At 38.9% G+C, this 18,805-nt stretch overlaps 1 protein-coding gene across 2 annotated transcripts in view; it reads left to right on the plus strand.

The window, feature by feature from the left end:
• Window positions 1-18,805, plus strand: part of abraxas1 (abraxas 1, BRCA1 A complex subunit) — a 32,087-nt gene that overhangs the window by 7,203 nt on the left and 6,079 nt on the right. Inside the window, exons 1-8 of one of the 2 annotated variants that reach the window (XM_062030889.1) lie at window positions 7,895-7,943; window positions 12,697-12,789; window positions 15,187-15,277; window positions 17,758-17,794; window positions 17,878-17,944; window positions 18,000-18,196; window positions 18,259-18,378; window positions 18,438-18,522. In XM_062030889.1, the coding sequence (XP_061886873.1) occupies window positions 7,917-7,943; window positions 12,697-12,789; window positions 15,187-15,277; window positions 17,758-17,794; window positions 17,878-17,944; window positions 18,000-18,196; window positions 18,259-18,378; window positions 18,438-18,522 (717 nt within the window). In that variant the 5' untranslated portion in view covers window positions 7,895-7,916. Of the gene's footprint in view, window positions 1-7,894; window positions 7,944-12,696; window positions 12,790-15,186; window positions 15,278-17,757; window positions 17,795-17,877; window positions 17,945-17,999; window positions 18,197-18,258; window positions 18,379-18,437; window positions 18,523-18,805 lie in introns of those variants that run through there. The other variant, XM_062030888.1, reaches the window with a different exon arrangement.

The following is an 18,805-nucleotide window of genomic DNA, read 5'->3' on the forward strand; positions in this document are numbered from 1 at the left end:
GAATTTCAGTGTTCTGCAGGCTAGTAGATGGCAGTATTGTCCTGTTTAAGAGTGTCACAACATTGCTGTTTACTGCAGACGAACTGCTTTACGGTAGACTAAACGTGACTGCTGTTGTTGCCGCGCTGGGAGGACGTTAATGAAACTGCCTAACAATAAACCCACATAAGAAACCAAGAACTCTCTCTCCTTGTTGTGCACTCTACTCTCTAAAAGCCGTAGATGTTATGACGTCATTGGGCAGGCAAGCTGTTTATATTGTGGGAAAGCGGACGTGAGAACAGGCTGTCCCCACTCAGGTCCGTATTGAGCTGGAGGGGGCGTGGCCTCCAGCTCCGGCTGAATACCGGGAGTTTGTCGGGAGAAAATCTCTGCCGGGAGGTTGTCGGAAGAGGCGCTGAATACCGGGATTCTCCCGCTAAAAACGGGAGGGTTGGCAAGTATGATCTAATGCTTCAACCAAAAATAAACAAAAGGTGAGTGCCCCTAAGAAAAGGTATTGAAGCTTAGGGAAGGCTATGCAGAACCAAACTAAAACTGAACTGGCTGCAAAGTGGCTCTGTGATGAGGTGGCGACTCGTCCAGGGTGTACACCGCCTTCCGCCCGATTGTAGCTGAGGTAGGCTCCAGTGCCCCCCGCGACCCCGAAGGGAATAAGCCAGTGTTTTTCAACCACTGTGCCGCGGCACACTGGTGTGCCGTGAGATGCAGTCTGGTGTGCCGTGGGAGATTATGTCATTTCACCTAATTGGGTTAAAAATATTTTTTGCAAACCAGTAATTATAATCCGCAAATAATGTGTTGTTGTTGAGTGTCAGTGCTGTCTAGAGCGCGGCAGAGTAACCGTGTAATACTCTTCCCTATCAGTAGGTGGCAGCAGGTAGCTAATTGCTTTGTAGACGTCGGGAACATGGTTTGTCATGATCACAATATGAAGACGACAGCGGGAGGCAGTGTGCAGGTAAAAAGGTATCTTATGCTTAAACCAAAAATAAACAAAAGGTGAGTGCCCCTAAAAAAAAGGCATTGAAGCTTAGGGATGGCTAAGCAGAACAAAACTACAACTGAACTGGCTACAAAGTAAAGAAAAACAGAATGCTGGACGACAGCAAAGACTTACGGCGTGTGGAGCAGAGATGGCGTCCACAAAGTGCGTCCGTACGTGACATGACAACTATGTCCACACAAAGAAGGATGGAAACAACTGAAATAGTCTTGATTGCTAAAACAAAGCAGGTGCGGGGAATAGCGCTAAAAGGAAGACATGAAACTGCTACAGGAAAATACCAACAAAACAGGGGAAGCCACCAAAATAAGAGCGCAAGACACTACACACAGGAAAACACCAAAAAGCTCCAAATAAGCCACGGCGTGATGTGACAAGTCGTGACAGTACTTTGAGACAAGTATAGTGACGTATGGTTTAAATTAGGGATGTCCGATAATGGCTTTTTGCCGATATCCGATATTCCGATATTGTCCAACTCTTTAATTACCGATACCGATATCAACCGATACCGATATCAACCGATATATGCAGTCGTGGAATTAACACATTATTATGCCTTATTTGGACAACCATGTATGGTGAAGATAAGGTACTTTTTAAAAAAAATAATAAAATAAGATAACTAAATTAAAAACATTTTCTTGAATAAAAAAGAAAGTACAACAATATAAAAACAGTTACATAGAAACTAGTAATGAATGAAAATTAGTAAAATTAACTGTTAAAGGTTAGTACTATTAGTGGAGCAGCAGCACGCACAATCATGTGTGCTTACGGACTGTATCCCTTGCAGACTGTATTGATATATATTGATATATAATGTAGGAACCAGAATATTGATAACAGAAAGAAATGGGGGGAGGGAGGTTTTTTGGGTTGGTGCACTAATTGTAAGTGTATCTTGTGTTTTTTATGTTGATTTAATAAAAAATAAAAAAACAATTAAAAAAAAAACCATACAGATAATAAAAAAAACGATACCGATAATTTCCGATATTACATTTTAACGCATTTATCGGCAGGCTGATATTATCGGACATCCCTACTTTTAATGGCTGTTAAGTAGAAGACACACGGACATCAGCGTGGATCTATGGGAGCTTTATTTTTTAACTCGCATGTAAGCAAAGGCTGCGATGAAGTGGCAACTTGTCCAGGGTGTACCCCGCCTTCCGCCCGCATGCAGCTGAGATAGGCTCCAGCACCCCCTGTGACCCCCCAAAAGGGACAAGCGGTAGAAAATGGATGGATGGATGGATGTAAGCAAATGTGCCACAGCGTGAATTCCGGTCCTTTAAACAATTGCTATTTCTTTTTGCCGATATCCGATATTCCGATATTGTCCAACTCTTTAATTACCGATACCGATATCAACTGATACCGATATCAACCGATATATGCAGTCGTGGAATTAACACATTATTATGCCTAATTTGGACAACCAGGTATGGTGAAGATAAGGTACTTTTTAAAAAAATTAGTAAAATAAGATGAATAAATTAAAAACATTTTCTTGAATAAAAAAGAAAGTACAACAATATAAAAACAGTTACATAGAAACTAGTAATTAATGAAAATGAGTCAAATTAACTGTTAAAGGTTAGTACTATTAGTGGAGCAGCAGCACGCACAATCATGTGTGCTTACGGACTGTATCCCTTGCAGACTGTATTGATATATATTGATATATAATGTAGGAACCAGAATATTGATAACAGAAAGAAATGGGGGGAGGGAGGTTTTTTGGGTTGGTGCACTAATTGTAAGTGTATCTTGTGTTTTTTATGTTGATTTAATAAAAAAAAATTGTTTTAAAATTAACAAAACGATACAGATAATAAAAAAAACGATACCGATAATTTGTGCTATTACATTTTAACGCAGGCCGATATTATCGGACATCCCTAGTTTAAATTAATACTCAAAAATTGCGACGACGACTTTTTATTGTCAATATCGATTTAAATGTTTTAATGATTTCTGCTGGTGGTGTGCCTTCGATTTTTTCAATGAAAAAATGCGCCTTGGCTCAAAAAAGGTTGAAAAACACTGGAATAAGCAATAGAAAATGGATGGATGGATGGCTGCAAAGTAAACAAAAACAGAATGCTGGACGACAGCAAAGACTTACTGTGGAGCAAAGACAATGTACATCCGAACATGACGTGACAGTCGACAATGTCCCCCACAAAGAAGGATTAAAAACTACTGAAATATTCTGGATTGCTAAAACCAAGTAGATGCGGGAAATATCGATCAAAGGAAGACATGAAACTGATACAGGAAAATACCAAAAAAAGAGAAAAAGACATCAAAATAGGAGCGCAAGACAAGAACTAAAACACTACACACAGGAAAACAGCAAAAAAGTCCAAATAAGTCAGGGTGTGATGTGACAGGTGGTGACAGTACACCTACTTTGAGACAAGAGCTATAGTCATGCATGCTTGGTTATGCTTTAAAGTCATATCCAACAATTGCGACAACGACTTTTTACTCTCAACTGAGTTTAGTTTTTTAGTGATTTCTGCTGGTGGTGTGCCTCCGCATTTTTTCAGCGCAAAAAATGTGCCTTGGCTCCAAAAAGGTTGAAAAACACTGTGCTACACCACTACCACAACAACTACAGTAGAGGGGCGGTATGGCTCAGTTGGTAGAGTGGCCGTGCCAGCAACTTGAGGGTTCCAGGTTCTGTCCTTGGGCAAGACGCTTTACCCACCTGCTCCCAGTGCCACCCACACTGGTGTAAATGCAACTTAGATATTGGGTTTCACTATGTAAAAGCGCTTTGAGTCACTAGAGAAAAGCGCTATATAAATATAAATTCACTTCACTTACTATGACCACCGATGCTAAGCTAATGAAGTTTTTGCTATGATGACGCGAGGCTAATTTAATTGTTTGCTATTATCATGCTGCAATAATGTAAACATGGGCTCAGGAACACTTCAGAAAACCACTGTCAGTAACTACAATTGGTCGCTACATCTGTAAGTGCAAGTTACAACTCTACTATGCAAAGTGAAAGCCATTTATCAACAACACCCAGAAGCGCCGCCGGCTTCGCTGGGCCCGAGCTCATCTAAGATGGACTGATGCAAAGTGGAAAAGTGTTCTGTGGTCTGACGAGTCCACATTTCAAATAGTTTTTGGAAACTGTGGACGTCGTGTCCTCCGGACCAAAGAGGGAAAGAACCATACGGATTGTTATAGGCGCAAAGTGTAAAAGCCAGCATGTGTGATGGTATGGGGGTGTATTAGTGCCCAAGACATGGGTAACTTACACATCTGTGAAGGCACCATTAATGCTGAAAGGTACATACAGGTTTTGGAGCAACATATGTTGCCATCCAAGCAACGTTATCATGCACGCCCCTGCTTATTTCAGCAAGACAATGCCAAGCCATGTGTTACAACAGCGTAAAAGAGTGCGGGTACTAGACTGGCCTGCCTGTCGTCCAGACCATTATGAAGCCTAAAATAGCACAAGGGAGACCCCCGGACTGTTGAACAACTTAAGCTGTACATCAAGCAAGAATGGAAAATAATTCCACCAGAAAAGCTTCAAAAATGTGTCTCCTCAGTTCCCAAACGTTTACTGAGTGTTGTTAAAAGGAAAGGCCATGTAACACAGTAGTAAAAATGCCCTTCTGACAACTTTTTTGCAATGTGTTGTGCTATGAGGATGCTAAGGTAATGTAGCTGTTTGCTATATTGATGGTAATGCTAAGCAAAGGTAGTTGTTTGCTATGTTGATGCTCAGTTAAAGTAGCTCTGTTTTATGCTGATGCCAAGGTAATGTAGTTTGTTGCTATGGTGATACTAATGCTAAGCTATTGTAGTTGTTTACTGTGTTGAAGGTAATACTAAGATTATGTAGTTGTTTACTGTGTTGAAGGTAATGTGCAGTTGTTTACTGTGTTGAAGGTAATGCTAAGCTAATGTAGTTGCTTGCTATGTTAGTGCTAATGCTAAGCTAATGTAGTTGTTTACTGTGTTGAAGGTCATGCTAAGCTAATGTAGATGTTTACTGTGTTGAAGGTAATGATAAGATTATGTAGTTGTTTACTCTTTTGAAGGTAATGCTAAAATAATGTAGTTGTTTACTTTATTGAAGGTAATGCTAAAGTAATGTAGTTGTTTACTGTGTTGAAGGCAATGCTATGATTATGTAGTTGTTTACTGTGTTAAAGGTAACGCTAAGCTAATGTGGTTGGTTGCTATGTTGATGCTAATGCTAGGATTATGTAGTTGTTTACTGTGTTGAAGGTAATGCTAAGCTAATGTAGTTGTTTACTTTGTTGAAGGTAATGCTAAACTAATGTAGTTGTTTACTGTGTGTTGAAGATAATGCTAACCTAATGTAGTTGTTTACTTTGTTGAAGGTAATGCTAAACTAATGTAGTTGTTTACTGTGTTGAAGGTAATGCTAAGCTAATGTAGATGTTTACTGTGTTGAAGGTAATGCTAAGCTAATGTAGATGTTTACTGTGTTGAAGGTAATGCTAAGCTAATGTAGTTGTTTACTTTGTTGAAGGTAATGCTAAACTAATGTAGTTGTTTACTGTGTTGAATGCAATGCTAAGATAATGTAGATGTTTACTGTGTTGAAGGTAATGCTAAGCTAATGTAGTTGTTTACTGTGTTGAAGATAATGCTAAGCTAATGTAGTTGTTTATTGTGTTAAAGGTAATGCTTAGCTAATGTAGTTGTTTATTGTGTTGGAGGTAATGCTAAGCTAATGTAGTTGTTTACTGTGTTGAAGGTAATGCTAAGCTAATGTAGATGTTTACTGTGTTGAAGATAATGCTAAGCTAATGTAGTTGTTTATTGTGTTGGAGGTAATGCTAAGCTAATGTAGTTGTTTACTGTGTTGAAGGTAATGCTAAGCTAATGTAGATGTTTACTGTGTTGAAGATAATGCTAAGCTAATGTAGTTGTTTATTGTGTTGAAGGTAATGCTAAGCTAATGTAGTTGTTTATTGTGTTGGAGGTAATGCTAAGCTAATGTAGTTGTTTACCGTGTTGAAGGTAATGCTAAGCTAATGTAGTTGTTTATTGTGTTGGAGGTAATGCTAAGCTATTGTAGTTGTTTACCGTGTTGAAGGTAATGCTAAGCTAATGTAGTTGTTTACCGTGTTGAAGGTAATGCTAAGCTAATGTAGTTGTTTACTTTGTTGAAGGTAATGCTAAACTAATGTAGTTGTTTACTGTGTTGAAGGTAATGCTAAGCTAATGTAGATGTTTACTGTGTTGAAGGTAATGCTAAGCTAATGTAGTTGTTTACTGTGTTGAAGTTAATGCTAAGCTAATGTAGTTGTTTACTTTGTTGAAGGTAATGCTAAACTAATGTAGTTGTTTACTGTGTTGAAGGTAATGCTAAGCTAATGTAGATGTTTACTGTGTTGAAGGTAATGCTAAGCTAATGTAGTTGTTTACTGTGTTGAAGTTAATGCTAAGCTAATGTAGTTGTTTATTGTGTTAAAGGTCATGCTAAGCTAATGTAGTTGTTTATTGTGTTGGAGGTAATGCTAAGCTAATGTAGTTGTTTACCGTGTTGAAGGTAATGCTAAGCTAATGTAGTTGCTTGCTATGTTGGGTGGTCTGGGGGGGTCAAGCTATTAAAGTTGTAGATTCAAAGGTCAATAATGAGTGAGCTAGTGTGTGTTGGGGGGGTCTGCAATTGCAATTGATGAATGAGGGGGTTGTAGCGCCGCCAGGAGAGACGGATGACACGTGCTGGCGTTTGATAGCATCTGTCATGGCGGCGGCGATGTCAAGCGACAGATCTGGTGTGCAAAGCGAGACAATTTCCGCACACGTGAGACGACATTTGTCCACTCGACGGGAGGCGGAAGCGTCTTCTCCAGAGGTCGCTCGCTTTCCCGCCACACGCCGACCCCTCCCTTTTTAATATTTGTTTGGAGCCTTCACTTCCTGTTTGCGTGGCGTCTCATTCATCATGTCGGCCGAGACACCAACAAAGACGCAAGTCACGGTCCACTGTTGCTACGGCGACTTCACACCTCGTTAAGAACGCTCGTTAGCTCAACTTTTGGAAGCGGCGGGTGCCGATGGGAGGGAGCGGGCGCGCTCGGCGGTGTCGGGATCTTTGAAGTTGTGCAGGCAGGAAGTGGCCGTAACTGGCGGGCCTGTCGGGCGCCGCCCCTTGACCCGCCGCCGCTGTGGCAACATGATTGCTTTTGTTCTGTCAGGAATATTTAAAGCGTCTTCATAAAAGCGAAGGCGCGGGTCACGGGCGCTACAGACGCCGCGTGTCGGCCGGGTTAACAAAGCCTCGCCGCCGCCAACCTTCCGTAATAGAGCGAGGTCACGCGGGGCACGTTCAATTTCCACTCCCGGCGCAGGAAAATGAAAACACGTCATTTGCACAAATCTGAATAATTCACTCAGCCGCTCTGATGAAAATATGTTGGCGGGATAAAGGACGCCCCCCCATTACATTAGCACCCCCCCGGGCCCCGCCGGTAATGGCGGCTAATGATGATCCCCACGCCAGAGCGTCCTGCTCGCCACTTCCTGCCAACGATTAAACTGATCGCCAATGAATTAACAGCAAAAATCACTCACGGGGGGAATGGGGGGGGTGGGGGGGGGACCTCACCTGCAAGGCCCATACCGCTTTTGGCTTTTGGGGGGGGGCAACTTAGGCCGCCGCCCTCTATGCAAATCCAACAATCATGTTGCAGCAAGTCAAATGAAAGCTTTCCCGTGTCGTCCAATCCCATTGAGCCGCATTAAAACATCATCCATCAACATGGCTCTGGGGTTGGGGGGGCCCGGGGGGTCCGGGGGGGGGGGGGGCACTGGGGCGCCGTGAAATGGAAAGTGATTGATTCTGCAGACGACAAAGTGAATGTTTCCTGCACGACGACGCACGGCTCGCATGAAAGAAAACCCGTCAAATATGACTGTACCGTAACTATGTTATTACTGTACTATTACTACCTTATTACTGTACTATGACTACGTTAGTACTGTACTACTACGTTATTACTGGCTCGTTACGTGTTAGCACTAAGGATACACTAACTCCAAAGATAATTGTCATGTAATTAGTGACGTCATTACTCATCCAACATGTTAAGTCTGCTTTCCTTCAAATGTGCTTACTGTACATTATTCTTTATGATCTATCATGGGATGCCACGCACGACAAAAATATCAACAAATAGCTCATGAAAATGACACGATTGACTAACAAACCACGCTGTTAACAATTAATTACACCGTGTTCTTTGACAGTTACATAATGAGTTATAATTAATAATGATACATCAACCAATAATTACACATTTGTCTTAAATAGTTACATTATTACCCTATTTAACATGACTATTAACAAATAAATACACATTTTGGTTCATCAATTATGATATTCATTCCATTTAATAATATTAATGACAAATAATTACACATTTGTATTTAATAATTACATTATTAACTCCATTTGATAATATATTACGAAATAATTACACATTTCAAGTTAATAATTACATGTATTTATACTGTCAACAAATACTTACAACATTGTGTTTAACAATTGCATTATAAACTCTATTTCATAATACGATTAACAAATATAACACATTTGTATTTAATAATTAGATTACTAATTATATTTAATAATACCATTACCAAGTAATTAGAACATTGTGTTTATTAATAATAACTCTATTCAATATTACTATAAACAGTTAGTTACACCACTATACCTTATCAATTATATTTAATTATAACACTATTAACAAATAATGACACCATTGTGTTTATAGTTCCATTATTAGGTCTATTAAGTAATGATACAATTAACAAACAATTACACTATGGTGTTTAATAATTACATTAGGAAAATTATTTGATAACAACATAATTAACAAATAATTACACATTTTGTGTTTATAATTCCATTATTAGGTCTATTAAATAATGATACAATTAACAAATAATTACACTATTGTGTTTGATAATTACATCATGAAGATGATTTGATGACGACATAATTAACAAATAATTACACATTTGTGTTTAATTATAACAGTATTGTTTAATAATTAATACATGCTGGTATAGTCACACCATTAATTATTCAGATGTAAAACTATTATTATTATTATCAAAAACTATTAATAAAACTACACGTACACACACACCACACACACACACGCACACACACAGTGTTTCCAAAAGTCATGTGATTTATGTCTTACATTGTGGCGCCCCCTGCTGGACGAGAGGCATTAAGAGCGTAAAAATGCCACAAGCAATGAAATCAACTTGCCAATAATGTTGCCAATAATGTTGCCAATATTGTTGCCAACAAGGTTTCCACAAACTATGACGTCAGTAAAAGAAAAGAGTCGATGGACAAACTCTGCTAGCACTCTAAACGAAGCTGCGCTAAACCATAGACATCTTATAAGTAGAGGCAGCATGGAGCGCTACAGCCTACTGGCGCTGACGAGACGCGGGGCCGCCATCTTGGAGTGGTGATCCGCTCCACTCAGTGCAATTCATTTGGCAGGAGCAATGAACTGTCAGCGGGTTTAATTCATCTTACCTCGCTGAATACCACTGATTTTCACACGCTTTTTTAATCATACGTGTAGCTATGATAAAGGACACATGTTTTATTATTCATAGTTTGCTTAACAGTGGCAGAGGGGTTAGTGCGTCTGCCTCACAATACGAAGGTCCTTAGTAGTCCTGGGTTCAATCCCGGGCTCTGTGTGGAGTTTGCATGTCCTCCCCGTGACTGCGTGGGTTCCCTCCGGGTACTCCGGCTTCCTCCCACCTCCAAAAGACATGCACCTGGGGATAGGTTGATTGGCAACACTAAATTGGCCCTAGTGTGTGAATGTGAGTGTGAATGTTGTCTGTCTATCTGTGTTGGCCCTGTGATGAGGTGGCAACTTGTCCAGGGTGTACCCCGCCTTCCGCCCGATTGTAGCTGAGATAGGCTCCAGCGACCCCGAAGGGAATAAGCGGTAGAAAATGGATGGATGATTAACAGTAATAGAATATTCTTATATGCTATAAGTGACCAGACGTCCAGGATCAAAACTGGGAATATAATCCCAGAGAAGGGGGAAAAAAACGGTCAGCTATTTTTGAATTGAAGACACAATATGATTAGGTTATATATACATGCGTATATCCTACATACACAATGTATGAATACATTACATATCTATATATCTATAGACTGTATCTCTGTTGCTGCAGCAGCAGAGAGTTTATTCTGTCTTGACACTTTGTATTGATATTTTGTATTACATTCTTCCCTTAAATGATAATGTTTACAGTGATTGTTTTATATGTATTTTTTATGTATGTCGCTTTGGATAAAAGAGTCTGCCAAATACTTCAACATAAACATATATAAACACCTGAAAGTCTTTATATCAGCTAAAACCACCAATCTGTTTCACTGGATTCAGAATAAAACCAAATGCTCTCTTACCCAACAATGTTAGTATTTGAATATTGTTACTTGAAGACTTATCCCTGGTTACAATTATACTGTTAAGAAAGTATTGTCTTGTACTTTGCCTAAAATGAGAATGCATCATAATCAGTGGCGGCTGGTGAATTTTGTTTTAGGTGGGGATGAAAGTTTGTAAACCAATTTTTCCCCCAGAAGATTTCTTTGTGATTTTCACATACAAATGAAGAATTGTGGTGCATTCTGACAAAATAATGAAGACAAAATAGAACATTTCATTGGTTTGGAGAGAACTATGTACAATATGCACACTGAAGGCATGATGACACCATAGGTTTGCAGATAACTATATACAATATACATTATATATATATATATATATATATATATATATATATATATATATATATATATATATATATATATATATATATATATATATATATATATATATATATATATATATATATATATCATACTTGCCAACCCTCCTGTTTTTAGCGGGAGAATCACGATATTCAGTGCCTCTCCCGACAACCTCCCGACAGAGATTTTCTCCCGACAAACTCCCGGTATTCAGCCGGAGCTGGAGGCCACGCCCCCCCCAAAAAAAGTCTGCCGCAGCTGCGATTGGACCTGACCAGCCTCCGGGTACAAGTACTGGAGTACCAATTGCTTACCAGGGAAGATCTTCAACCCTTGCTTCCTGGGATGACCGGTTTTGGGCCATGCTAGGGAGAGATGGAAGATTCCACACTCTCGTGCATTTGATGAAAGCACTTTTGTGCGTGCCACACAGCAATGCATCATCAGAGAGGGAGTTCAGCATGGTTAGAAAAATAGTGACAGAGAATAGAAAGAGGATGGACAATTCAACCCTTAACAAAGCATTGTACTTTCAAGTACAACAATGAGTAGATGAGTGTTGTGTGTGTGTGTGTGTGTGTGTGTGTGTGTGTGTGTGTGTGTGTGTGTGTGTGTGTGTGTGTGTGTGTGTGTGTGTGTGTGTGTGTGTGTGTGTGTGTGTGTGTGTGTGTGTGTGTGTGTGTGTGTGTGTGTGTGTGTGTGTGTGTGTGTGTGTGTGTGTGTGTATGTGTAAATAAATAAACACTAAAATGCAAGTATTTATTTTATTTATATATATAATAAAATAAATATATATATATATATAGCTAGAATTCACTGAAAGTCAAGTATTTATATATATATATATATATATATATATATATATATATATATATATATATATATATATATATATATATATATATATATGAAATACTTGAGTTGGTGAATTCTAGCTGTAAATATACTCTCCTCTTAACCACGCCCCAACCACGCCCCCCGCCCCAACCACGCCCCCCCCACCCCCCGATATTGGAGGTCTCAAGGTTGGCAAGTATGATATATACATATATATATATATATATATATATATATATATATATATATATATATATATATATATATATATATATATATATATATATATATATATATATATATATATATATATATATATATATATATATATATATATATTCAGTACTATTGAAGATATTTGCTCCTTCTCAACTCTGTGGTAATATTATTTTCACAAAATACAACCAATAGTACGTTAATGTTAAATCTTAGTTGTGAAAAGTAATCCCCCGATTCCTATTTTCAACAGTCCGCTCATTTGAGCAGGAAAACGCTGAACACCATCTTTGTTTTCTACCTGTCAACTGTCAGTATAGGCTGCTCGCAGGCTCCTCATCACCACTTCAAGATGGCGGCCCAATTTCTCGCGTCACAGCAGCCAATGCTGCGTCGATTTTTTTTCTATTTTTTTTCTTTTCTTTTTTTACACGAGGACCACTTTATTTCGTTGTTTTTTTTTAAAAAAAATTCTTTGTTTGTCTTGTCTTTATTGTAGAAAATGCAATTCAACAACTCCAACGTCCCCCTTTTTTTTCTTTTTTTAATAAACCTTTATTTATAAATTTCAACATTTACAAACAGTTGAAAATAATAATCAAAGTAAATACAAAAACAGTACAAAACAGTAGAAAGCAGCGCCGGGGGGTTAATGCTGCGTCGACTTATAAGATGTCTATGCGCTAAAAAAGTACATTAGTATGCGCAGACTCAGCGCAACAAGGAACCGAGCGAAGTTAAGCAGCGACTTCTCGGCTGCGTTGTTGTTGCGCCGAGTGAATCTCTTCAATCCTTCTCCCAGCTCGCAAACAACATGGCGGAACCCACCGTGAGGATATCTGGATTTCTTCTCACGTCTTTAATGTTCCAACATCTCAACAAAGACTCCGACGTGGTGAGTAAAAAATAATGATATATTGTTTCAAAAGTGGTTAGCAAAACATTTGTGCTACATTTTCATTGTACACCTGGACTGGAATGTACAACAATGAGCATGTTTACCCCTTCTTCCATTCCTACTGCCATATACAACACGAATCAATTAAAGACAAGTAGTACACAATTTAGTATTTATACTTGTATTAAGTTGATATTCATGCCTGCTTCTTAGCTTCACGGTGATTGTGTTCAAAGTGGACAAACATCAAAGTACAGTGTACTTAAACAAGTTGAAAACTTATTGGGGTGTTACCATTTAGTGGTCAATTGTACGGAATATGTACTGTACTGTGCAATCTACTAATAAAAGTCCCAATCAATCAATCAATACCTAAACTTAGGGGATCGATTCAAAACACACTTATCTCAACTCGCTCCTGCCCATTGAAACGAGTTGGAATCGATTCCAACCGTACTTGGCACTCCCACAACACCACAATGATAACATGGAGCATGTAATTTTTGTTTTTTTTAAAGAAAAATGAACTTTTAGATAACAAATATTGTTTGAAAAATATTACAATAAAATGTACCACAAACAACTATAGTAGTGTTATGAATATAATATGGTCATTTTGTTCAGCATTTACCTTGGGGCTGTTGCTGCTTCGTTGTGGAACAATACAAACGAGGTTGTCAATGTTGCACACGGACGTTATTGAGTAACGGACCGGTATATATATACTGTATATATATATATCTATGAACTGTTTTTTCATTCATTATTATTATAATGCTATATTTATTATTGTCATTTCATGATGCCTTTAGCTCTATTTTTACATTTTGATAGAGGGAGGTATTTAAAAAATATATACATATATATCTTTTTTAAAGTTATGTACATGTATATGATGTATCGGGATAGATCCATTAAGAGTTTGAGCAGAACTATGTCCTATAGGAATTAACTATACACAATAAAACATTAACAAAATGCTATGTCACATGAATGGTTTTTGAAGGAACACCTTTGTGACATGAAAAAAACACAAGTAATGTAAAAAACAACAACCTTGTGCTTACTTTTTGATTTCAGAATAAAACACAAAGCAGTTTGGCTAATGAAGATGAAGTCTCAAGCTTTGTTCTTCTCTTGGTTCACAACAGATAACGAGGAGTGACACCTCTCACATCGAATACACAATCTTCAAAGCCTGCGTTCAGTTCGATGAGATGACAAAACATTATTGATGTTATTTGAACACTGATACAGTTTGCAGTTAAATAAATGATGAGTGAACATCCCAGTAATCAAATTAAAGACTTTACAAACAAGTTGTGACAACATTTACGACACAACACCCGCTGCAAAATATCAAATAGCTTTCTCCTCCGCTGTATACTTTTAGTGTGGGGACAAGTGTCTCCAATATTGTCCACACCTGTCTCCATCTAAACACAGCAGTGCGCTCTTAAACGCACGACGGGAAGGGAGGGAAAATGACGTTAAACCAAGCGCTTGGCTCCGTTTACTCCGAGGGGAAATCTCCCGAACAAAGTCCGTGTCCTTAGTCCGCCATGATTATCAAGCCAAACGACGCTAGTGCACATGCGCCTGACTTCCTGTTGCCTAATTAATAAAAGACAGTTCTTCTGTAATTAAAAAAGTTGACGTATTACTTTTGAATTTTATCGCAAATGATCATTATACGGTTACATCCCTCGTCCATTAACAAGAGAAAAGTCAAGGGCGGTCACGGCATGTTCTTGCTGCAGATGTTGGTCAGTTCTTTAGGGCTTGCAGCGAAAGAGTTGCCGTGGTTAAATTTGAGCCCTGTGTTTGTGTACCAAAAAGGCTCATAACTCAAATCTATGCTCGCAACTCAACGCGTAACAAAAAATCTGAGACACACCTTGTATCTTAAAATACTCCTAAGTTGAAGTACCACTGTATTTTCATTCAAGTATTGCACAACAAAGAAAAACTTCTGTCTCCCCTGGAGCCAATTTCCAACATACATATTTACAATCTATATCAGTGGTTCTCAAACTTGTATCACCAAGTACAACCTCAGAAAGCATTTGGCTCTCCAAGTTCCACCATAATGTCCAGCATTGAAATACAGTTGCTTAGTATTCATTAAAAACAAGGCAGAGGTTTTATTTACCAAGTATATTTGATATTTTTGGCCACTGTAACACAATTTGAATAGTAACACTGTGTTTGAATATAGGAAAATAAAATCCTGTACTTTAATCAAGTGATTCCTTTGGCGTACCACTAGATGGAGCAAGCGTACCACTAGTGGTACACATACCACAGTTTGAGAATCCCTGCTCTATATCAACACGTTAGAATTAGTTACCTAACGATGCGTTTATGTAACTGGGATGTTTCATGTGTTTGCAGGAAGGTTTGATCCTCGGCGAGAACCAGCTTGAGGAGCACGTGACAATCAGCGACGTGCAAGATGACCGCGTTGATCTGCACCAGACTTACAGTAACGTCCATCTTTGTTTTGCTCTGATTCCAGAATACTTTCATCAATACATTTGTGCCCCAAGCACAGCATGACTCTGTGTATATTATTGTAAATAATAATGCATCGTTACTAGGGATGTCCGATAATGGCTTTTTGCCGATATCCGATATGCCGATATTGTCCAACTCTTTAATTACCGATACCGATATCAACCGATACCGATATCAACCGATATATACAGTCGTGGAATTAACACATTATTATGCCTAATTTGGACAACCAGGTATGGTGAAGATAAGGTACTTTTTAAAAAAATGAATAAAATAAAATAAGATAAATAAATTAAAAACATTTTCTTGAATAAAAAAGAAAGTAAAACAATATAAAAACAGTTACATAGAAACTAGTAATTAATGAAAATTTGTAAAATTAACTGTTAAAGGTTAGTATTATTAGTGGACCAGCAGCACGCACAATCATGTGTGCTTACGGACTGTATCCCTTGCAGACTGTATTGATATATAATGTAGGAACCAGAATATTAATAACAGAAAGAAACAACCCTTTTGTGTGAATGAGTGTAATTGGGGGAGGGAGGTTTTTTGGGTTGGTGCACTAATTGTAAGTGTATCTTGTGTTTTTTGTGTGGATTTAATAAAAAAAAACTAAAAAAAACGATACTGATAATAAAAAAACGATACCGATAATTTCCGATATTACATTTTAACGCATTTATCGGCCGATAATATCGGCAGACCGATATTATCGGACATCTCTAATCGTTACCATTCATATACCTATTAGGGCTGGATAATTCATGGGATTCCGATTTTGGCTTGTCACGATCATAAAAATATTATAATCAAATAAAACAATTAATGGGCATAACGGTGCAAAGGATGAGTGAGCGTACGAGTGGAAAAAAAGCATGTTTACTAGAAAGTTTGGGATCTCACCATGGTTGCTGCTTATTATTTGTCAACAGTGCTAGTTTGCCTAATAAATAATCACTAAACTTAACAAAAAAGTAAGTGATGCATTTTCATGCTGACGAGTCACAGAATTGGCCAGTAAAACAAAATCCGCTTTTAATGCAGAATATCACGGAAATGGACATAAATGTGAGTGAAATGCTGTCATTGTGAGAAGACGGGACATTTAAATACTGTGTCTAAGATCGCTCATTCATCACGAAACACTCAACCGGCTTGTTCTGAACTACACAATGTCGAGACAGACACTTAAAACAGCGATCAAACTAGGAATCCGAAGCTAGCAAGAACATTTCATCCACTTGTGTTGTTGTGAACGACATCATCGATGTCAGATCAATGTACAAACAGTGGTCGCAACTTGAGAGGCTCTTTTTTTTTTTTTTTAACAGCCTCAAGCTCAAAACAGCAGCACACTTTACCCCCTTCACAATAAAAGCACTGTGTGCACCATCCGGTCTGACTGCGCTAACAAAATTAAGTACCTTACACAAACATAATGTACTTAAAGCACTTAATATACTCACAAAAACATTCTTTGACTTGACTTGAAATACTGGTCAACATTGTCCAAAGATGTATTGCACCAATACATTTTAATCAATTGTATTTATGACACAAAAAGAACACACTGTATGATGGTAAAATAATTGTGAAAGGTAAAACATTGAATAATAATAGCGGAAGAACTGAATTGTATTGTTTTATAGTATTGCCATTATTTAAATGTATTGTTGTTACTATTATTATTTTACTTGTTTATTCATTACTGATTTATATGCATTCTTTTAAATATACAAAAATGAGTTTTGGTGGTATAAAAATACTCGTGTTTTAAAATGAATGAATAATCGAGATTGTGATTATTATTTTTGCCATAATCATACCCATGCTTTACATGAAATGAACACAACAAACATCCGCAAAAAGCTCAACAAAACTATTCAAACCACAAACACTTCAATGGAAAAATGTTGAATGTGACTATTTTATGTTTACTAATCCTAATTCCATAAAATAAGATTCAAATCACAAACCTATCTTGATGCTAACGTTAGTTTTATTACACTTGCACTAAAAGTCTCCACGCATGAAAACAAAACGAGCATTTATGATGATGCATCTTGTCCGGTTTTTTTATTTCATATGAATGAAGCGCTCATTGTTACGTTAGTCCATTGTTTGGTGTTACACTGAAATGATTCCCACCACAAACAATTCTGAATGTCTTTTTCCTGACACTTCTGTGCTTGTGACGTCGCAGGCATCCACTAGCTTGAGTGTGCTTTTCATGTTAGTCCATTGTTTGGTGTTACACTCAAATGATTCCCCCCACAAACAATTCTGAATGTCTTGTCCCTGACACTTCTGTGCTTGTGATGTCGCAGGCATCCACTAGCTTGAGTGTGCTTTTCATGTTAGTCCATTGTTTGGTGTTACACTCAAATGATTCCCACCACAAACAATTCTGAATGTCTTTTTCCTGACACTACTGTGATGTTGCAGGCATCCACAAGCATGTGTGCTTCGACACACTTAACACGTAAGTCCATGTCACATGATCACATGCTGGGCATCAGCATTACATGACCGTGTGTGTGTGCGTGTGTGTGTGTGTGTGTGTAGCCTGTACGACGCAGTGGGCGGGGTGAACATGGCAGCGGTCCAGAAGGTCCTGGGGGCCAACAAGCGGGTAGGTGTCACTGTGGTTCTAGCGAGGCGTTTACCTGACACGTGTGGCCCGGCAGGAGCGCGTGATCGGCTGGTACCGCCAGCGCAGGAACTCTGAGCACCACATGACGCTGCGAGAGAAGGCGGTGCACGAGAACCTAAAGAGGGCGCTGTCCAGGCCCCACGTGATCTTCCTTTTGCTGACGCCCAGCACGCTGACCTGCACAGGCTCCACCCACCGCACGGAATACTCCGCCTTTCTCCCCGGCAGCAGGTGCGTGCGATTGGTTAGCGATGATGTCACCATGCTGACGTGATGATGTCACTGGCACGAAGGCAGGTCACCAGCGTTCCTCTTGTGGTCGACAACATGGCGTCGCTGGACCAGCTGGCCTACTGGGTGGCGTCCACGCCGTGCTCGGCGCCAGGCTACCGGCACGCCGTCAGCCAGCACAGGTAACGCACGAGCACTGCCAGGGGCAGCGCACGGGACTAAAGTTTGTTTCCTGCTCAAGTTCCAAGTTCTTCAGGCCTGATGGACTCTTGAGAGACGTGGACGCCGTCAACGCCATGAACGACTCTTTGCAGGCGGAGCTTCAGGTGAGACGCAAAGATTACGTTTGCACTGCAGGCCAGAGTGGCCAAAGTCAGTTTTTCTTTGCCATCTGACTGTTTATTTACACTGCAGGGAAAATGGGATTTTTATTAAGTGTAGTAAAGTGAAAACAATGGAAGTTGACCGGGAGGAAGTCGCTGCTACTACAAAATAAAATAAAAGTTGCCACTATAGATATGGTCCACACACCTTAACAATTAATGTTTTTTTAATGTGAAAGTAAAATAAAGTATGAATGGATGTGTATATAGTGTAATATATTTGGAA

Source organism: Entelurus aequoreus, linkage group LG21, assembly GCF_033978785.1.
Source record: "Entelurus aequoreus isolate RoL-2023_Sb linkage group LG21, RoL_Eaeq_v1.1, whole genome shotgun sequence".
Classification (NCBI taxonomy): Eukaryota; Metazoa; Chordata; class Actinopteri; order Syngnathiformes; family Syngnathidae; genus Entelurus; species Entelurus aequoreus.